Source organism: Apodemus sylvaticus, chromosome 4 (assembly GCF_947179515.1).
Source record: "Apodemus sylvaticus chromosome 4, mApoSyl1.1, whole genome shotgun sequence".
Lineage (NCBI taxonomy): Eukaryota > Metazoa > Chordata > Mammalia > Rodentia > Muridae > Apodemus > Apodemus sylvaticus.
In genome coordinates this window covers 55960795-55983570 of record NC_067475.1, presented here as the reverse complement: position 1 = coordinate 55983570, position 22776 = coordinate 55960795, and the positions used below count along the sequence as shown (strand labels likewise).

The 22776-nt window shown below is 48.3% G+C and overlaps 1 protein-coding gene across 1 annotated transcript in view; it reads right to left on the bottom strand.

Annotated features, from left to right (window-relative positions):
- Positions 1–22199, bottom strand: part of Slc6a17 (solute carrier family 6 member 17) — a 28824-nt gene extending 6625 nt beyond the window's left edge. Inside the window, exons 1-6 of the mRNA XM_052178533.1 lie at positions 21836–22199; positions 17131–17288; positions 15427–15553; positions 14566–14747; positions 12761–12871; positions 235–476 (exon numbers count right to left, since the gene is read on the bottom strand). Coding sequence (XP_052034493.1) covers positions 235–476; positions 12761–12871; positions 14566–14747; positions 15427–15553; positions 17131–17288; positions 21836–22121 — 1106 coding nt within the window. The 5' untranslated portion in view covers positions 22122–22199. The remainder of the gene's footprint in view (positions 1–234; positions 477–12760; positions 12872–14565; positions 14748–15426; positions 15554–17130; positions 17289–21835) is intronic.
- Positions 22200–22776: the final 577 nt, after the last annotated feature.

Here is a 22776-nt window from a genome sequence, read left to right as displayed (position 1 = left end):
CCAGGTAAGAAGGTAGGAGTAGGACCCTAGAGACCCCTCTCAGAAACCCAGGCAGGGTACCCACAGGCCACTGACAGAAACATCCATGAGCCTGTCCTTGTGGGCCATGGCTGAGGAAGATGATGATCTCATGCCTTGTGAAACGGAGGGGAGCTTTCACCCAGCCCGGCCCACCTGCTACCCCTGGGTGAGGCAGACAGGGAAAGGAGGGACCGGAGGGGCCATGCCACCTACTCGACCACACACTTCTCATTCATGATGTTGGCTTTGAAGCCCAGCACAGCAAACACCACAAGGGTGGCCAACACCGAGGTGAAGAAGTTGATGAAGGACACCAGGGCAGCATCGAAGTGGCAGTTATTGTCCTGTTTGTTGTAGCTGGAAAAGGCGATGACACCTCCAAAGCCCAGCCCCAGGGCGAAGAAGACCTGTGTGGCTGCCTCCCGCCACACCTGGGGGTCCAGCATCTTGTCCAGCTACGGCACAACCATGGAGCAAAGAAAGAGACAAAGAGATGATGGTTTTAATCGTGTGCCCATCATCCCACTCAGCCTCAACTGAGACCATGCAGCATGGCTTGGTATAAAGCGGCTATGGCTGTAGGATCCTGGGAAATTCACCTAACTCCTCTGAGCCACAGCTTCCTCAGGTGCATGCAAAAGACAGATAACAGTGTCAACCTCAAAAGCTGTTTAGATACTGAGTGCTTACCCAGGAGGCTGAGCTACAAGAGTATTTGGGTGATATGGAGCTATTTCCAAAGCCTTTATCAAATCAATTTTTCTTTCACTCTTCATTCCTCAAGGTAGGAGCCAAGAAGAATGAAATAGGCGTGGTTCCAGGATCCTTGGAGCTTACAGACTAGTTGGACAGATGGACATTGGGAAACTGATCCCACCAACAGATGCTAAATTGCAATTATGGTACGGGTTGGGACAGTCAGGCACTCAGTGGATCAGGAGGCAAGGGATGTCTCTCAGGGGAGGGAATCCTCAAGATGGCCTCTGACCAGTGACAGCAGAGGTGAGAAAAGCACTAGGGAGGAGGGATCCATGTGAGCACTGTGTAGCCTATAAAGGGACATAGAAGCGCCCAAGGTGGTTACACAATGCAGGGGTATGGCTGGACTGATGAAGTAGTATAAATGTGTTGGTACAGGTTGGGGTGCAGATGAGGAGAGCAAGTGGAGTGGTACAGGTTCAATGACATAGGCAGGAAAGGTGGCACAGGTGGGGTAATGTAGGCAGGAGAGGTGATTCAAACACAGTGGTGCAGGTAAGGTGCTTCTTATGAGAGAGTACAAGTGAGCACATTTGGGAGGTGAGGCAGTGCAGGTGAGATAGTGCAGGTGAGGCAGTGCAGGTGAGACAGTGCAGGTGAGGCAGTGCAGGTGGGATAGTGCAGGTGAGGCAGTGCAGGAGAGGCAGTGCAGGTGAGGCAGTGCAGGAGAGGCAGTGCAGGTGAGGCAGTGCAGGTGGGATAGTGCAGGTGAGGCAGTGCAGGTGAGACAGTGCAGGTGAGGCAGTGCAGGTGGGATAGTGCAGGTGAGGCAGTGCAGGTGAGACAGTGCAGGTGAGGCAGTGCAGGTGGGATAGTGCAGGTGAGGCAGTGCAGGTGGGTTAGTGCAGGTGAGACAGTGCAGGTGAGGCAGTGCAGGTGAGACAGTGCAGGTGAGGCAGTGCAGGTGAGACAGTGCAGGTGAGGCAGTGCAGGTGAGACAGTGCAGGTGAGGCAGTGCAGGTGAGGCAGTGCAGGTGAGACAGTGCAGGTGAGACAGTGCAGGTGAGGCAGTGCAGGTGAGACAGTGCAGGTGAGGCAGTGCAGGTGAGACAGTGCAGGTGAGGCAGTGCAGGTGAGACAGTGCAGGTGAGGCAGTGCAGGTGGGATAGTGCAGGTGAGGCAGTGCAGGTGAGGCAGTGCAGGTGGGATAGTGCAGGTGAGGCAGTGCAGGTGGGATAGTGCAGGTGAGGCAGTGCAGGTGAGGCAGTGCAGGTGAGACAGTGCAGGTGAGGCAGTGCAGGCGGGATAGTGAAGGTGGGATAGAAAATCCAAAGAGTCAAAGGCCTTTAGGGATCTTTGTATTCATTCTACGAAAGCACTTGATCTGGGAGACACTTAGGGGATGAAGAAGGAAGGCCACTATTAGGTGTGCATTTACAAAAGTAATTGGTGTATGTAGCCAGGAAACTCCTTCTGGAAGTCCCAGTGGCATGTGGTAGTGGTTTTGCCTGTCACCAGATGGTGCTGAGGGAGAAATGGAAACATTAAAGATGTCCTGGGGATGGGTACGCTAGACTGGAAGGCCATGCCTGCGGCTGGCTTGGAGATGGGTTTCAGGGAAGAGGAGGTCCACAGGGCTGGGCATAGCAGGTGTAGACAGCAGTTACAGAGAAGCTGAGTTTAATGTGCTGGGAGATGTCGAGTAGGGAGCTGGGCAGACACTGCAGAGTACAGCTGGGGAAAGCAGTTGTGACTAGCATGTGTCCCTGTAGGATAGAGACAGATCCTGAGAAGAGGCCCTACAGATCCTGGGGCCAAATTCATCTCTAGGGTTTCATGCAAGGAAGAGGAAGTCATCTTGAAGGGAGCAGGAGAGGCAAAAGGGGAGGGGACCCAGGGCCAGGACATTATAAAGGGAAGGTCTGCATCCCAGGGGAAGATCCCCAGAGAGGAAACCAACAGCCAGGAGGTAACAGATGGCTTTAACTGTTCAGGGATCCAGAGGCCCTGGAGCCAGGTGAAGGGAAGCATAGGGAAATAAATAGAGCCGTGCATACACGCTAGCTCTCAGGGAAGCAGCCTTGGAAGGCAATAGAGAAGGTATCAGGGGAGAAAAACTCTGTGCAATCATGTTGTTGCTGTCCTTATTGTTGTTCTATATTCTCACTCATGGCTTGGTGGTTGGATAAAAAAAAACTAGTGGGAGGCAGGGATGTAGGGATGGGAAGTGGGGCTGGCCTCCACAAGAGCACTTGAACTACTTGTTGGGAACAGAAGAGGAAGAAAGACAGGAAAGGTGCAAGCAGGTCTGTACCTACAGCTTTTGTCTGTCAGGTGAGGAGTCCTTGACTTGATAGTCCTGCTTTCCCTGAAAAGCAAGAAGCAAGCCAGGGTGCTGAAGGGTAGATGCTGTGTCAGTGGTCATGGAAGAGCGCAGGAGACAGCTGGTCCCAGAAATAGGGAAGGCAGGATACTGCACTGCGGTGTGCTGCCTCAGTGTAAAGGTAAGGGATGCTTTTTGTTGTTGTTTGTCTCTCAAGAAAGGGTCTCATTGTGTGTGTGTGTGTGTGTGTGTGCTCACACATGTGTGTATGCCTGTGTTTATACAAATATACAGTATGAGGGCCTCCTGTATGCTAGGACTGTAGGCTCTACTTCTGAACTCCATCCCTAGCACTAAGGTGCGGCTTTTGATGTAGGATGAAACGTGTTTGTTTGTTTGTTTGTTACATTAGAAACCCAGGCCCAGGGCTCTTATGTAAAACCCTGGTGCCAAACTGGGTTTAGACTTGGGGGCTTTTGCTTCTAATTTTATTTTAAGATAATAATACAGTGCTATGAGACCCAACTGCGTTAACATCCCCAGCAAGGTCCAGAGCTTTGCCCTGTAACAAACACTTTAGGGTCTTAGCAACACAATAGGAATCTTCATACCAAGTGAATCAATAAACACTATAAATAGCCTCACATCTGTGCAGGTATTTTCCCTCCAGATGAATTCTATAGGACTCAAAGTGAAGAGAATCAACTTTTTAGAAAAAGACATTAGTAAATAAGGGGTCTGTAGTGGGACTAATAGAAAGGTAGAGATTAGAGAAAAGTAGAAAATAGCCATTCGCCTCCAAAGGACTCTCTTAAACCCCTCTCCCCTCACTTTCTTGGGTGACAAATTTTCAGTGATTCTCCAAAAGACTCCAGAAATGGGTTGAGGAGTCACATATACTTTGAAGGCATGGCGGACTTCACTAGTGTTTCCTGGTATCCACTGCAGTGATTTCCTCTGTGTCTGAGACTCATTTTCTTATAATTCTTTAATAAAAGCAGCTATTCTAGGGAAGACAACCCCGTTCCTAACAGATGGGAAAGGCTGACCTAAAAGCTTGAGGGACACCACACAGGACAGGGAAGGCTGAAGTGCACGTAATGACTTTTGTTAGAAACAATTGTTTCTTTGTTAATATCAAAGCTATCATTCGTCTTTTTAAATATGATCTTATGACCTGTAGAGAAGGGTAGCATAGCACATACCCATTCTAGTCATTACCCAGTTTCAGAAACCATCCACGAGACCAGGCTCATTCTTCTAAATCCAACCCCCCTGCATCCTCACCCACCCCAACCCCCTCCAGCCCTAGATAATTTTGAAGGAGGCTGATAGCTCCCCATTGAGTTTGAGGCCCCATAAAGTCATGTAACGCCATAGCTTGCCCTTGGAGGGGAGATGACCCCGTGGGAGTGGTCTCCCACACCCTTACTTCCAGTCCAAAGCTTAAACGGGGCACTTTGCTCTTGGAGATGAACAGGTACCCAAAGTAATCTAGAGCTGATTTTTAAAGGAGACTCTTGTCATGGGATGACAGTATGTGATGTCAGGAAGTATCAACAGAGGCTACTCACTATCTAGACAGGACACGCCACTTGTCTGAACACTGGGATAAGAGGAGAGGTGGGAAGGGATTTTTGTACTCTGGAGAGAAGCCCACTCCTTCCCAGGTGCCCAACGTGATATAGCATTGGCTCTCTGCTGTTTCTTTGGCACAGTGGTTAAATCACTTCCTGCCAAGGGAACAAGATGTTTTGCAGCATAGAAGATGCTTTCTGAATGCATAAGCAGCCGCTGAACACCGCCTGAGTGGCAAGTGACAGGAGCCCACACGTGACGGCAGCTCACACATGACGGCAGCTCACACGTGACAGCAGCACACACTCTTGCTCCTTGGTACTTCTCTAGCACCTGCCACAGCAGAGCCAGACTGAGCCACAAGACACCAGATGGCACTGGAGTGCCGAGTTCCCACTGCCTAAGAATAGTGTCACCTTCACAAGGAACAAGGACAATAATAGCTTGTGCTTGCCATGCGTTCTCCACTTGCTGGGAGCAGTCCTAGGAGCTCTGCCGACAGCTCTGGGCAGGGGTATCACTGTGTACCTCATCTTGCAGCTATGAAAATAGGCCTCAAGATACAAGGGTTCTTCCCAGTGACAGCTGGGTGATGCGCTGGTCGCAGGTCACAAGGCTGGGCGTCTCCTTGATGAGAGGTCTTTGCTCAAATAGGAGTCAAGAGGTCCCATAACCAGACCCTTTCCTTGAGTTCTTCAGACTTTTTGGGGACATCTCTGCTTTTCTCCAGGAGTTAACACACATTCTTGGTACTTTAGGCTCCTTGTCTTTACCCCTCAATCTCAGAGGTCCAGTTTCCTTCCTCAGACATATATAACCATGATATTGGCTTCCTGAGAATTCTTTCAGTAACATTCATATAAATAGTAGTGCATGAGATACACATCTCATGTTACAACATATACATACATATACAGACACCTGTGTGTGTGTGTGTGTGCGCGCGCGTGTGTATTTCTCCCACATCCCATGGAACTCTTCCTACTCTGGGAGCACACCACCCTGTTCTTCCTCAGTGTGCTTCCTGGATCCCCCAGAGTCTCAGAGTGCCTAGAAAACTGTGCTGCTTTGTCTCCTCAAAGCCTCACCCCACAGTTAATTCACCTCTTTGGGAAACAGCAATAATAAGGACACTTGCCCTGAGGGGCCTTAGGGGTTTTAAGCAAGTTGATGCGTGTGAGGAGTGTAACACAGCTGCGTAAGCGCCTCACCGGCATCAGAGGCTATGCACTTCCAGAATACCGTGTGCAAAAGGCTACATCGTCAGATCGCTGAGACCTGGGGCTGGTCCACGTGCCAAGGTCCTGCCCACTTCTGAGCCCTATTTATCAGATGGCTTTTAGGCCATGCTTGTCCATTGTTCCCAAATGAACAGTGATTTCACACTCACACCTCCTTAGCTCTCCAGCGTTCCTTCCTTTTTCATTCCCCAGCTAACTGCTTGGTTTCCTACCTTGCTGAGAAAGATGACTCAATCAGAAGAAGACTCCTACCATGAGAACCCCTCCCTCCCCACAGCTTCTCCGTGACAGCATGCTGCCAGCAGCTGCTCTCTCTTGTTGGTGTGGAAACTCTGAATCCAGCCAACACCAGCTCTTCCTCCCACCCCAAGGACGCTGGGCCTCTCCCTGATGCCATCTGAATCTTTTTAAAGTGCACAGTTCAACGATTTTTAGCACACCCAAATCATGTAATCTGTACCACTAGTAATGCAGAGCCTCTCCCTTCCCCTTAAGAGAAGCACGTTTCTATTAACAGTTGTTGCTCATCTCTCCCCTCAAGTCCAGCCCCAAATGACGCCTAGAATACTGTCCCTATGAGTCCCCTTGCTCTGGTATCTCATGTGCTTGGAATTGCGTAGTAGCCTCTTATGTCTTGCTTCTTCTACTTTGTTTCATGTTTTCCAGGGTCTTCTATATTGTAGCATGCATTACTTTATCCTTGTGTGTGTGTTACATGCATGCTCATAGGGGAGGGTGATATATTTCTGTATGTACAGGAGTGGAGGTCAGAGGTTAGCCTTGAATCTCTTCCTTGACTGCGTTCCACCATTTGTTTGTTTGTGATACAGGGTATCTCACTGGTTTACTAAGTCATCGAACACTGGTGGCCTAGAATAGAACCTAAACGGGCTGAGTACCAGGTCCCAAGGATCTTCTCACATCTCCATTCAGAGCTGGGGTTGCAAGTCCACGCCCCCCATGCCCGCCTTCTCTATGTAGGTCTCGGGTCACATTTGGGTTGTCAGGCTGGCATCGCCTGCATGTTACTGATGCCACTGTCACAGCTCTGGTCCCCCTTCCCTTCCTAGACATGGATACCATTCCGTTTTCCACACATGCCTCACTTTGTGTGTCCATCCATCAGCTGACGGGCATCTCAGCTGTTTCTACTTCAGGTCTACTATAAACCACTCTGCTGTGAAGCCTCGTGCTCAAACTTTGTGTGAAATCACATTCTGAGTTTTCTTAAGGTTTAAGTGTAGAATTGTTGCATCATATATGGAGACGTCAGGCTGTTTTCTCAAAGCTCTTTTCAATTCTAGCCTGCCAGTGTTTGATGAATTGTTTTCATCATTATATAAATTCTACAGTAACACCCTTGACCTCGGGCCCCTCACTTACTATTGCACGTCTGTCTGTCTGTCTGTCTTTCTCTCTCTCCCTGTTTTTTGTTTGTTTGCTTCCTTTTATACTGAAACTACCAAATATAAATGTTGTCAGCTACTTGCCTCTGACTCGTTACCTCACTTTCCTTTTGGTCCATTACTATTAGAGTTTGTCCTCCATATTCTACCACAGCATCTCCTAGGAGGGTCCCCAATGGCACAGCTCATGGTCTTTTTCACGTGAGCATCTCATCTTTATTTGAGCAGTCTCCCCGCTCTGCCTAGGGACAGGAGGATGTGCGCTTCTTCCTCCTCCTCTGCCTCCCTCACCTGCTATCTTTCTTTCAATCTATAAACACAGCAGCAACTCCAGAGCTGAGTCCTTTTTGACAGCGCTCACCCTCCAGGTGATACAAGCCAAGCCACAGCTTTCAATTCCACTACCAGGAACCCCAGATTTGTCCCTTCACCTGTTTCCTCCAAATTTATAGGGCAAATTGCTGCTCGGCATCTCCACCTGCCTAGCTGACATCTTAAAACTGCCACATCTGAAGTGATACTGAGTGTTCCCCTTGCATCCCGCTTCTCCCACCATTCTTCCCATCTCTGTAAACGCCGTCTTCATCCTTCTGGTTCCTCAGGCAGAAGACCTTGGAGTCCCTCTTGGCTCCTCCCACACGTCATATCCAAACAACAGCAAACCCTCCTGAGCCTGTTCTCTAAGTGTTTCTTCAACTCATCCAGTTCACTCCTCCATCATCTCTCGGCTGGCAGTTGCCTCTCACCCAGTGACCCTCACAAGCAAGCCTCCCCGTTCTCCTCTTGGACTCTCCATGGCAGCCTTCTAAGAGGCTCCAGGTGCTCACATTATCCCTTCCCCTTGCCCAGAACCTCCCACTCGCCAGAGTTCCTGCAGAGGAAGAAATGCCTCATGGCCCCCTAGACCCTCGTAGCCCTGGTTAGACCACCATCCTGCTCTCTCCCTTCCATTCTAGCACACTTCCTAGATTTTGCAAGATGGCCCGTCTCAAGTACCTATCATTTATTGTCTCTCTGTCTAGAGCAGAAGGTGTGATCTCTATATTTGCATGTAGCTAAGGAGAACGGGACTCCTTAGAGTGACCACTCAAATGTTCTTTCTCCATGAGGCCTTCCTTGACCACTCTGTATAAAATTACAACTAGATACCCCACTTCCTTTGTTCTCCGCTCTATTCTCCCCCTCAGCCACAGCAGCCAGTATCAGTGCTGGATCTTAGCTTATATCATCCATTTTGAGGGCTGAGAAATCTGTCTGCTGTATTCATGACTGAATCTCAGAACATGCTTGGCTTCCAGTGAGTCAATGTCGGCTGAATGCAAAGACAAATGATAGGCATGTGGAGCGTGCCAATCTCTTGCTACTAAAACAAATGCCAGAGCAACCAATACTGAGTGCTGACCATTTTCCTTATATATGATTATATTTGTAGGAAAAAATACCTACTGGGCCAAAAACATGAATATTTATAAGTCTGACTCTGAGAGTTTATGTGTTCAGAAAACGCCATAATTCACCAATTTATGTTGGGTAAATTACATAAGAATTACAGGGCTCCCTATGGTGACATGAGTTTGCAATCGGATGAAAGAAATGATCAGGGAAAGCTGTTTGGGAATTCCAAGCAATTCAGTAGCCATTAACACTGATTACTGTCCCATCGGCACAGTGAATCATCACAGCATCCTGGTCACACAGCAGTCGTCAGATCCACTAGCTTTCTGCTTCCAGGCCTGGACAAAAATGATAGGTCCTATATCCCAGATGGTTTCTGATGTTGGAAGAAGTCAGGGAAGGAGTGAAGACCTCTCACCTCGTCTAGCATAGTCTGAAAAGAGTCTGAGATGCCATAGTCAGAATTACCTTGGACTCTCTTCAGATGACAAATGGCATGACCTCTTGGGATGTTACTGATATTGAAGCCTATATTAATGAAACAGTGTCCATATCCTGGGCACCTCTATACAGTTACCTGGTATTCTATGGTACCAAGAACTTTAAATGGATGCAGAGATCCTCATATCATGGCCCCAGAGACCCATGATTTACCTCAAATGTCTGAAACAGTCATCTCTCCACAGTGGTTCTCATGCTGCACTGACTGCTAAGTGTTTGATGCTGAGTGTGGGTTCACCTTCTCTGCACAGTAATGGAGGTATCCATAAATAAAAATCCCACTCCAGGCAAACAGGAGCACAACCTGCCTCCGTGCCCTCAGTGGAGCAGAGCTCAAGTCTTCTTAGCCACCCCTCCTTGCACAATAAAATCCTCCAAAGTCATGGGCAGGATCTGTACCGTAAAATTGCTCAGTGGACACAATGTCAAGATAGTTCAGAAAGCGTTGTCCTGGAGACCAGCGAGTCAGATGAGCTGATTTTTCAACTCAGAAGATTCTGAGCTCTACAAATGCCAAGATAGATTCACATGGCTTCTAGACCATCCAGGGAATGGTTTGAGAAAGGAGATGCCCCTGTTGCTCAATGAGTCCATAGCTATATGCATCTATTTGATGGGCAAAAAATGATCTTGACTGAGAGTTATATACTGTGAGTGTTTATGGCTACAACCACTTGGGAAGTATTTTGGCTGAAGACATGAATACTCTTTGAGACAGCAATTTCAATTTTTACTGTAGATACCCTAGAGAAAGTTGAACAAAGATGTGTGCAACAATGTTGATTATAGTTTGTGCCCATTAGGTTTTATTGTCAACTTGACACAACTTGGTAGAGGGAATCTCAACTGAGGAACTGCCCAGATTAGACTGGCCTGTGGACTTGTCTGTAAGAAATCATCTCGATTAATGACTGCTGTGGAAGAGCCCAGCCCACTCTGGGCAGCACGGTCTCCAGGCAGATAGATCTGGGCTATATAAGGAAGCCAGCTGAGAGCGACTCTGAGAGGGAGTCACTAAGCAGCATTCCTCAGCTTCTGCCTGGGTTCCTGCTCTGACTTTTCCTCAGTGACAGATTGTGATTTGGAAGGGTAAGATGAAGTCAACCCTATCCTTCTCAAGGATTGTTTTTGGTCATACTGTGTATCACAGCAACAAGAAAACTAACCAGAACATAACATTACCAGCAAGAGAAAAACAACTTAAATAGCCATCAGGTAGAAAACAAATATGTACATTTTAGTTTAGATCTCTGGTGAAATATTATACCATACTGAAACAGAGCTGCTAGGGCCCTACATATCAGTGTACGTAAGGCAAAAAGAACGGTGTCATGAAAAATCAAAAGCAAGTGATAGAAGGATACCTGTGAAGATACATGTAAACTTCAAGAGTACGTACAAATGTATGCACTGTTTGTGGAAATATGTCTATGTATAACATCTCAAAGAATGCATTAGCAGGATAAATCCCAAATGCAGAATAACAGCTTCTATAAGCCCCAATTTGCACTTGGGCCCTAATATTCAGGTGTGATTCCCTGGAAGTGAGTAAATTGAGGAATCCACTCTTGTGAATGGGATTAGTGTCTATAATAGGGACGCTAGGTATTAGAAATAAGATATTAGCTATAAGACTCTAGCTGAGAATGAATCTGTGAGTCAGTTAGCAGCATTCTTCAGCTTCTGCCTGAGTTCCTTCTCTGACTTTTCCGCAATGATAGATTGTGTCCCTCTGCCCTTTCACCATGAAATCTTCTGGTGCCTTCACTGACCTTCCCAGTTCTAGAACTGTGAGCAATAAATTTCTTTTGCTTATAAATTACTTATTCTAAACTATTTTTGCTACGGTAGCAAAAGCAGACTGCTAGCAGTTCCTTTCCTTTGATAAAGGAAAGTAACGTGACATCAGAGAGCATTACAAAGTCACTTTATTGGCATCTGTGATATTTTACTTCTTTAAAAATATCTATATCTATCTATATCTATCTATATCTATATGCTTGAAATATTTCACAATAAAAGAGATAATATGATGGGTGTCTGAATCCAGTGAGGTGAATTGAAGTATTGTGTGTGCCAGGTCTGGTGGCCAAGCTCAGTGTTTCTGTTCCATTATATTTTGGGTCTCATACCAGCGACTCTTAACTCTGTCAGCAGCCTATCTGGAGACATTTGTGAAGTTGCACATTCACATATATCACCAGAGCATCTCACATCTTCATATAGCTCAGTGAAGTATAACTCAAAGACTCAAGTAGATGCTTGAGATTTATTTAGACTCTACGGTCACTGCTGAAGTAATTCATAGAAACCAATGACCTTCTCATAACCACTTACTCCAGAGGAAACAGACTGCTTATCTGTTAGATATCATGTGTTTACACTCCTATCGTTTGCTTTAGCAGATGTACTTCACGCTTATGGGTATGTCTGTAGAAATCTTGGTTGTCCGGTCCAAGGATGCCTAGGGCCAGTTTGATAGTGCAGGCCCTAACCCTGGTCGTCCTTCACACACCAGAGCCTACTCACAACAGCTGGGCAGGAGAGTCATAGGGACCTAGGGCCTTCAAACTACACAGAATTTGGGGTCTTCTGTATGATCCAGTGTGAACACCTACCAGTGTAAGGGAGTGTATATGTGTGTTTGTTTATATATGTATGGTGCCTATATTGAGCCCTGAGGTTTCCAGCTGGTCTGACCCAGTCTGACCTGGAGCACATGGGCTAGAGTCTTAGTGGGCCCCTCTTGGCTGCTACTTATCAAGGGGATTTGGAGATGAACTTCTTAGTCTCACCAGCTGGAGGCACTGATTACGTTATTTATGTCAATTTAAAATTATTATTTCCCCAGTGGCATGACTCCCACACCTGTGCCCACTAGTCTTAATGGACAGACCACCTTCCTGAAGGCTGGACACACATCTTCAGGACACCTGTGTCTCATCGGCAGCCTCTATAAACAATTGCTGTGCATTTCACAAGTTATAGGTAGGATTGAGAGGGAGCCCACTTGGGTACAAACTGGAATTCCTGAAGGGAGTTCATCTTCTTGACCCCTGTTGTTATGGATCCACAAAATGAAGCCACCCTTCGAATGAGTGAATGAGTGAATGAGTGAATGAGTGAATGAGTGAATGAGTGAATGAGTGAATGAGTGAATGAGTGAATGAGTGAATGAGTGAATGAGTGAATGAGTGAATGAGTGAATGAGTGAATGAAGCCCCTCCTTCACTTTTCAGTGGAATCTGCCTGTACCATTGCTGCAGGCATGCCTGGTGCTTTCCCACATCCTTGCTCATGTGGTTTCCTTTGGTTAATAATCACACCGGTACTTGCCAAAGCCCACCCTGCTCTGCAAGGCTCGTTTCAGGGGCCGCCTCTTTCCTGGAGCCTTTTCTGATTTTACCCAAATTGATATCATATCTCTTTCCTTGAAACATGAGGACAGAGCCGATGGCCCTTTCCTTGTGCCTCTCCATGGGAGCTGGCAAAACACCTGATGCATAGTAGGGTTTGGATGTGAAACTGCATGAAGCTGACTAGGCCCAGTGTGTCTGACGGGGTTCCCCCCACATGTGGGAGCCACAAACCCTTACCTTAGGAGTGAACATGTGCAGGATGCCATCGACTGCCCCTCGCAGCAGCAGCCCCCGGACCAGGAAGCAGGCCAACACCACATAGGGGAAGAGGGAGCTGAAATACATTACCTGCAGAGAAGACAAAGGCCCCTGTCAGGCCAGCCCCTCCCACAGCAGGCGCCCCCTCCCCTGCTCACAGCTGGGGCCCAGGATCCTCCTCTGATACTAGGCAGCAGAACTTGGAGCCTGGAGCCCCCAGGCACTGAGCCAAACCCACTATCGTCTGGCCCTGGGCCCAGGCAGGAGCAGAACAAGCTGGAGTCAGCATGGCTGTGCCTCGGGCTGCTCTGCCTTTCAAGGGCTGGCAGGAATGAACTGTTAGGCTGTTACAGGGTGAAAAAATTCTGTGCTCTCCCTTCTCATTTTCCCAGTCTTGAGTCCCCAGTGGCCAGTTCCAGGACCTCCCCTGTCCTTAGAGGTCCTATAACAAAAGGTATCTAGGCCTTGGCACTGCTGCCCAGCAGAGCCCAGCAGAAGAGGGCCTAGCCCCTAGGGGTCCTGAACCTCAACCACGCGCTAGTTGCTAGCTGCTATATGCCATGCACCTTTCTGAAGCCCTGTGTGCCTGCCTCAGCTGCAGTAAAACAAATCTTGGGGATATTAAGGACAGGGCAGCAGAAAGGCTAAAAAGGCTCAATGTGGGCAAGCGGCCTGAGTACTGATCGTGCAGCTGATCAACTAATCCAGGAACCTCAGGCCATCTACATGACCTTAGTATGCCTCCATCTCCTCACCTTTAAAGGGCTGTAATATTCTTTTTTTTTTTGTTTTGTTTTGTTTTTTGGATTTGGCTTTTGTCGAGACAGGGTTTCTCTGTGTAGTCCTGGCTGTCCTGGAACTCACTCTGTAGACCAGGCTGGCCTTGAACTCAGAAATCCACCTGCCTCTGCCTCCCAGAGTGCTGGGATTACAGGCGTGCACCACCACCGCTCAGCTTAAAAGGCTGTAATATTCTTAACTCATACTTGGTCAGGACCAAGGATGCACAGATGTGATAGTTCTGACAGATACCATGAAGTCTCGGCTACTACTGTGGCCTCCAGAGAGGGAAGGAGGAGATTGGTGGCTGAAGTGACATCAGCTTCCTACAACTTAGTTTTGGGAGTCTGACATCGAATCTGACAAAGAACCACGAGCCTTGACATATAGATGGACAGACAGACAGCTCCAGCTCCAGACCAGACAGACTAGCTACATGACATTACATGAGGCACTTTCCCTGTATATTCTTTAGTTTCCTTGTTGGTAAAATGAATAGGGGCCTATCAGATGTCTGTCATCTTTCCCATGGCTTGCAGTCCAATTCTACTAAGTCATAAATAATAGAGGTTGGAACTGCTGGGAAAGGAGGCTAGGGCTTGGCTGTGATCCTTCAGAGACTGGACGGCTTGAGGGCCTCAAAGTTCTCAGCTGCTCTAACAGCCCTTTATTCATATACAGGGTAAGGGGCAGAGTTTCATCAAAAACTGCTTGGAGCACGGGATGCAAGGGCTTTTGCTTAGGAACCTGAGGAGATAGCATCTAGACCGATGGCACCCCAAGATCAATACCTCTAGTTTTCCTTCTCCTTGGTGTTTGCAGAGCAGGCCTGAACTATGAGCACTAAGGCAGGTAAGGGTCCCAGTCATGACTCCAGCAAGCTCATTCTCAGGCTGTCTGCAGTGGTAATGCTTCTACCCCTCCCATGAGGCTACCAATGAAGTATTATTCATTGGGGTCCAAGCTCCTGCTCTCAGGGTCCCTGCTGCCTTATCGAAGCTCACCTTTCCAGAGGACTGGATGCCCTTGACTACAGCCATGCCCACAATGCTCCAGGCCACCAGGAGGCAGAGTGTCATCTTCCAGTTGAGGCCCCCACTCTCTGAGATGGAGTTGGAGATGTCCAAGGCCTCTCGATACCAGAAGTAGGTAGTAGCCGAGCTCTTCTCACACTCAGGCTCCACCACTGAAACCACAGAGGTCACAGAAAGGTCACAGAGCCCTAGCTTCCAGCCCTGAGGGCCATGTCGTGTGTGGGAGCCTGCCCAGGTAGCAGTGGGTGAGTGGGGAGCTGAGAGAGGTCTGTGTCGTGAGCTGGCAGATCCAAAGGAATCCCGAGTCTCTGATGGGACCTAAAAGGCTTTAGGTCACAGTCAAATATGTAAATTCCCACCCAGATCACCTGCTCACTAATTTACAACAAGAAGACCCAGATCTGTCTAAAGGTTCTTGGGGGAAGGCCCAGAGACAGAGGCCTGAAAGCCAGAATTAAAATTATTGGTTAAATAGACAGTCTGAGTATAGGAAAGTATCAGGATCTGTCTTTCCATCTGTGAAGTGGGACAGTCCCACAAATTAAAATTGTTCTTAGACATATGCTATTGGGGTAACACAGCACTTCATAATAACTAAACAAAATTCAATCCCTGAGACCTCTGTGAGACAGGCCAGAAGGAGATCAGTAGATCGGTTCCTTCAGGAGAAGGGGAAAAATGAAGATCAGGGAGGGTGTGGAGTGCTTTCTCCAAGGTGACTCAAGGAACCAATGAAAATCCCAAATCTGAGCACTAAGCAGTTTAGACTCCTTCCTGGGACAGGGCTGGCTGGAGACTACAGCTGGGGTTCCTTGGGGATCCCACACTTGCCTGCCACAGTCCCATTCCTGATGACAGGACATTCACTCCAGGGCAGTGGGTACTGGAAAGACTTGAAGAAGTAGAAGACACTCCACCCGATGATCACATTGTAGTACAGCCCAACGAAGAGGCAGACCTGAGGATGAGGGCCACGATCATCACAGAGGCTAGAGATAAAGCTAGACCTCCCCGCATACCATCCAAGGCCTAGCAGCTCAAAACCAGCCACGAGGAGAGATCAAGAGAGATGAGATGGTGCAGGAAGGTCCCCCTGCATTCATCTGATTCATCTGGTACTCAGGCAGGCCACAAAGGAATTCCTGGGATATTAGAATTTTCTCCTTTAAGCAATAAACTCTTAAAATGTTAATCCTTTCCAGTTTTAAATTCCTGTAAGATACTTGAAGAATGATACTCTATCATTTCCTGATGACTCGGGATTTTAATTAGAGATGCACTTCAGGACCATGGAGGTATACCATAGCACTGGTCCTTACAGGCCCAGACAGTGATGTGTTTTGAGATTGTGTGGATTACTGTTTTCCTGTGTCTTCCCTTCTTTTGGGTGCTACTCTTTCTTTGAAACTTCAAGCAGCTTGCCTCTACAGACACAGCAATTAGACTTGGCAGAGTTTTATTAAAATAGGAGGGTCTATCCACGTTTTACAGGCAGGGCTTGGCTGTTTCTGCTCCTGATGCTCAGGGGTCCCTTCCAAAGACCAGGCTAACCCAGACAATTGAGATTGCTGGTTAGTGTGAGTGCAGAGGGTCCCCGGTGCCTCCCCTTTCATATGAGCGCCTATGTGAAGAAGCATGTGTTCCTGGGCACAGAGGAAAAGAGGGAGGAGTTGCACTGGAATAAGCACAGAGGCTTCCATTTCCTTAACAGTGGTGTTTTCAGCCCAGGGAGAGTGTTACCGACTCTTGCATGTGCACACATGGCCAGCCAGGCATTTACACTATAGCTGACCAAGTAAGCCGTGCATGGGTGATGCCTGGTTTGACCAAAGGACAGAGCAGACTTAGGATAACCCTCCCACGGGGTTTGATAGAATCCTCAGTTCCTTCCAGATGTGGATTCCATTTTTGTCTCAAGTGTGAGAGTGGGCACCTGGGGACTTGGCTCTCATGGAATGCTCAGGTTCCTCGAGTGAATACAGCTTTTGGCCAGAGTTCATCTAGAGCCACACAGATGAGACTAGAAATCCCCCACCCAATGCCCATGAGGTCTCCCAAAACCTCGTGCTTCCTGGGTTGATCATAAGGCTCCAGTCTGAGTCTTTCAACTGTTCATTTCCACGGCACACTATCAAGGGGTCCTAAGCCACATACATTTGAAACACTCTTCCCAAGGAAAGGTAATGGAGTTTAAAAGAAGAAGAAGGCTGGTGAGGAGTGGTGGGGACCTGGGATAGTCCATCTGTCCCCAGATAGTAGGGACTGAGATATTCTTGTGAACATGTCACATTTTCCCTCTTTTGCATCATTTATGAATGTCACATGTGGTTTCTGGCAGTGCCATCAACTTTCAGTTTATAAAGTATGGTGACTATGGCCCTGAGACACCAGCTGTAAGTAATTCTGCTGATGCTCTCTCTTGCTCCCCTTGTCTTGGCCCAGGACTCTGGCCTATAAACCCGGAGATGTCCTCCATCGTATCCACAAGTGGCCCCTCTGCCTCCCACACAGTCACCCCCCCAGCACCAGACTCACAATACAGCTGGAGAAACCGATGCCCCCCAGGCGGGGGCACACATAGTGCCACACACCAATGCTGCCACGGCGGATCCGCTGGCCCACAGCCAGCTCCAGAAAGAAGAGGGGGATACCAATAATGATCAGCAGCACCAGGTAGGGCACCAGGTAGGCACCTGCAAGGAAAAGACAAAGGCTGTTAGAGTAGGTCTGGATCAGGGGGTCAGTGTGCGGGGAGGGTAGCCATAGTATCCTATGGTCTTAACCATAGTGTGTGCACAGACAGTGACAGGACTGTGAGAAGCGGCGTGGGAGCCGTATACTAGTCTCAGCCAGATCTCTGAGGCCATCTGGAGGTTCTCTGTGAAGAGAATGGCTCATGGCTGTGATTTCTCCAACACTGGCACCTCCAGACTCTCTTCTTGATCCTGTGACTTGAGATGTGAAAAGAGGTGGCATATGGATACCAGAGCCTTCGGTTCACAGGGCTGGGTCCAGAAGTCCTCACTGCCTTTCAGGAGCCGCATGCCAAGTCTCAGACTCTGAGCTCACGTAGCATTCTGTGGATACCTATCCACTCCCCACCCAGATGTCGTGATGGGCCCTGCTCGCTCATTCCCAGGGGCTCACTCCCACCCACCCCACTCTTTGGCCCAGCCTGCTGGCATCTGAGGCAGATGCTGACACCGCAGACTGAGAAACTCTAGAGAAGCTAAGCTTGGAAACTCTCCAGGGAAAGGGTCTGATCAGCCTCACCATTAATCCACAGCTAATTGGGAGGAATGGGGGAGAAATTAGCTGTTCAGGAAGGTGTGATAAGGGAATCATAAAGGATACAATGATCTTGCTAAAGATTACAGATAACAAATTAATCTTGCTGTCTTAAACCTAGCTGCAGACATGATCTCAGTGCCAAGTGACAGGGCATTTAGCAGGGGAATTAAAGCCACGGCTGGACATGGTCGAGTGCACCCCACCAAGAGTTGTGCCAAGAACACAGCCCTGTTAGCAGCGCTATCAGCCAGGCCCTGCCTGTCAAACTGTCTTGCTAGTCCCTGTCTCCTGGATTTCCTAGCACCTCCAGGGAAAGCCTGGAGGAGTGAGGAGTCTCCTAAAGCCCCCAGCTACACTGCTCTGTCCCCTGTAGCTCACCCTTCTCTGGCATGCACCCCATCTGCCAGTGGACACTGGGGGGTCAGGTATCTACTGGACACAAAATCCATCAGTTAATGACAAAGGCTGCTTATCATGGGTCTCCTCTGGGCCAGACTCAGGCTTTGGAGGATGCAGGAGGAACAGAAAGCACAGATGCCATCCCGGGAGACCTTGTGGGAGGTGTGTTCCTCGGATTCATTTGGGCAGTGCCAGCAAGCATGTGGACACACACGTCCTGGACTGGTGACACCGTAGGGGGACACCTGAGCACATATCTGCTGAAGGAGCTCGTGGGGAGAGCACTCCAAGAGAAGCTTCCCTCTGGGCCCCACAGAGCAGCATCTAACTTAGCATGTGCACACATGCATGTACACACACACATGCATGCACATACACACACATGCATGCACACACACATGCATGCACATAAACACAAATGCATGCACACACACACACACACACACACACACACACACCACAGAGGCACCCACTCACACTCACACTCATCCATCCTGTCACTCACAAACTGCCCCATCGAGTGCTCATAGGTGGAGGGGAGCAGGGCTAAAGAACCAGAGGCACAGACCCCTCATCTCTCTGTAACTCAGCCTCCTGGTCTTTAATGGAAGCAGAAGCAATAGAAGCAATCTATTGCAGGAAGACAACAAGAAAGAGCCTCACTGGTTTTCTTTATTTCACCTCAGGTGGGAACAGATGTACAGGGAGACGAGTGAGAGTAAGAGTCAGAGCACACTAGTATCTCCTGTAAATGTTTCCTCTTTGCCACAAACTGGGGAGAGCCTCTAAAAGTGATCGATGGCAAGAAAACACAATGTGGACTGGCTTCCTGCGCCTGAGGTTCCTTCTGTCCCTGTCATGACTGCAGGTCATTACCTCGAGGAGCTTAATCTGGCCAGAGGCTGAGGGCCAGGACACTTAGGTGAGCCGAGTTCATGGTTAGTCAGAGGGAAATTTGTGTATTGATCAATCATGTCAAAATCATCTGGACACACAGCAGCATCCTCCTCCACCTTGGAAAACATGACTTGGAAACAAATGGATTTCTGCTGATGCTGCCAGGTCTTTCAGGAGTCCTGGGACTGAAAAGCTGGGAACACCACTCAGGGCATCAGGGTGTTAAGTCAAACACAACTGTGAGTGGAGACTGGCTCTCTGCAGCTCCCCAGATCCCTGCCTACACCCTGTGCCTTGCTTTTGGCAAACCCCTTCCATTTCTTGTGACAGGATTTCACTGTCACCTAGAGCCCATTTTTGGCCTATAAGGATTGAAAAGGAGCTGAGACCAGACTCTGGGGTCAGTCAGATCAAGACTGGGATCCAGGCTCTGCCACCTACTTTGCGACTTTGGACAAATGACTTGATCTCTCTTTGCTGTTGTTTTGCCAGCTATGTAGACCAGTGGTTCTCAACCTAGGGGTCACCTAACACCATAGGAAAACATACATATTTATTTACATTACTACTCATAACAGTAGCAAATTTATAATTATGAAGTAGCAACAAAAATAATTTTATGGTTGGGGGGTCACCACAACACGAGGGATTGTATTAAAAGGTCATAGCATTAGGAAGGTTAAGAATCACTGAGGTACAGAGAATGAAAATATTAGACAAAACTGTATGAAATGTGCTGATATGTGCCCATTTTTAATTTACAAAAATGCTACTTCATACTCCTCCACTCCCAGTTTCTATATAAAGGGTTGTTGTGAAGAAGACATGAGTTCTTTTGAATAGGCAGACTAAGAAGAATGCTGCTATACAACCTTTAGGGGGTGGGGTCTGGTTGGCAGAGGCGGGTGACTGGGTGAGCCTTTGAGAGTTACAGCACATCCGTGATTTTGTATTGATGGCTATTTTTTGGTCTACCTTGCCATCACTCCCCATGCGCTTCTGTGGGCACAGAGACACTCATATCTCCACCATGAAGACAGCATGCCCCTGAAACCCTGAGCCAAACTAAATCTTTCCTCTTAAGTTTCTTCTGTTAAGTATTTTATTCTAGTGACCAATACAAAGTAGCCAATACAAAGGTGAGGTGGTGTCCCTCTCTGAGCTGGCGGAAAGTTTGGGAGAGTCTACAATGCTAGGAATCCCTTGGGGAAGGCAGGGAGCAGCTGAGTCACAAGGCCTGTGAAGCTCAAGCCATCCAACAAGCTGGAGTGTGGCGGACCCAGAGCAGCCGAGAAGTTCCCTGCTGGCAGCTCTCTCAGGAATACAAGTGTAGGTTTGGAAATGCAGCTTCCGGTTTCCTCTGTATCTTTGTCAGCTTGACTCTAGTCATCTGAGAAGAGAGTCTCTGTTGAGGGATTTCCCAGGTCAGACTGGCCTCTGGGCGTGGCCTTGATTAGTCGTTGATCTAGGAGAGCCCAGCCCACTATGGGCAGCACTGTTCCCTGGGAAGGTGATCTGGCTTATACAAAAAAGCTAGCTAAGCATTATACCACGACTAAGCGTGCAGTGTTTCTCCATGGTATCTTGAGAAGTTCTTGCCTGAGTTCCAGTCCTGACTTACCTTAATGATGGGCTGTGACCTAGACATATATAAGTCAAATAAATAAACCTTTCCTCACTTACATTGCTTTTTAATAAGAGTATTTTATCATAATAGAGAAAAACCTAAAACACAGGCTTACTAACATTGTTGTAGTGGTGTTGCTTGGGTTTGTTTGTTTGTTTTATAATTTTCCCATGGTTTCAAACCAGTCTGCCCCTGGAAAATTCTGGTGAACCTCTGGAGAGACAGAGCCTAGGAATATCTCCCTACCCTAGGTGCTTTCTCAGCACTGATGACAATTTTATAGCAAGCCATAATGCTCAAGAGAAATTAGCATGCAGGTGCAGCATCAGACCCCACTCCAGGCAACCAGCCCATATGGTGTAAAGTGCACAGGTCAGGTGAAATCCTGTCACTAGCATTAATTCTTCATGCCACATGACCTGGCAAAACTTACCCAACCCATTCGTACCTCAGTTCTATAGTCTTTAAAGTAAAGACAATGGCCTTCTCCCTTAAACGAGGTTGCTGGGAGGAGCCGATGGAAGAACCACATGGAACTGCTGTTTGGCTATTCCACGATGCTCAGCTAGGAGGAGTTCCTAGCAGTAGTCCCAGCAGCCATTAAGAGATTAAAATAGTACTTTGTATCTCATAAGTGTTTGACAATAACAGCCAACACTTGTTTTTACCAACATAGTATATAAAATTCATTTAATCCCTCCAGCCATCCTGTAGGCAGGAAGTACTCTTATGCTCAGTCTGAAGAATAAGCCCTAAGAGGTGCAGCAGCTTAGGTCCCAAGCCGAGCTGGTAGTGTTGCTAACAGGGCTGTGTTCTTGGCACAACTCTTGGCGGGGTGTACTCGACCATGTCCAGGACTCACAGTTTTATCATGGCTTCCAGCCTTTTTATGGCTATGAGCCACTGTGTGGCTCTCTGAGGCTTGTTCTAGAATCCTGCACTCCTCTCTCCAAGGACTCCAGGCCCTTTCTAGCCCAGCCCAGCCCATTTTCCAGGTATCCTTGATCAACCATGGCTACCTCTTACCTCCTCCATTTTTCTGGCACAGGTAGGGGAACCTCCAGATGTTGCCAAGGCCCACAGAGAAGCCGATCTGGGCCAGGATGTACTGCAGCTTGCTATTCCAGGCTGGCCGGTCCTCTGCGTCCAGCTCCTCCTCCGCCACCTTCTGCTTGCCACCTGTCTCGCCAGCCACATTCAGTACACTCTGCTTATAGTCCACAGGCTCCTCGAGGGCCAGCAAATCAGCCACCGACTCCGTGACATGCTCATTGCTGTGTTCACGCTGGGTCACCTTGCTGTTCTTCGGCATGGGTGCCACAGGGGCTGTGTAGCCCTATTCCCCAGCACACAGAGAAGGTGAGGCTCAGTTCCTGTCAGCTTCTTCTCATCCAAAAGCCTGTGAAAGCAGATGAGCAGCAGATGATTGACTGACAATGCCAGAGATAAGGATCCCAAAGTAAACAGATAGACCCCAAGTCAAATTCCTGGTAGACATCCCATGCTAGAGAGGGTTCTCAGGGGCTGAACTTGCTTTTATCCCCACCAGGATGCTCACAGGGGAGCTGAAGGAAAACACACATGTTGCTTTCCCATAGGTGTTACCTGGGCATCACTAGAAGGAAACCTACTGTGGCAGACCCAACAAAACCATATGCCAAACCCAAATAAAGTCATCCATCATGGCATATGTCTTTTGCAACACAGAGCCTAGAGTGGTCAAGACCTCTAGACATGCCCACAGCCCTCCCACTCCAAGGTAGTATGGTTGGAACTCACATCTATCTCTGTTGTGTTCTAGTTAGGCAAAGCGACCCGGTGGGATCCTGGTGTGGCCATTAATTTGGACTCTCAACTTGTTAGATTGAGGAAGTGCTTCGTGAAGTACCCCTTTGAGTGTTTTGAGAGGGGGTCGGAGAGTGTCCACCCTGTGTGTGTGTGTGTGCCACCCCATCCCATGGGCTGAG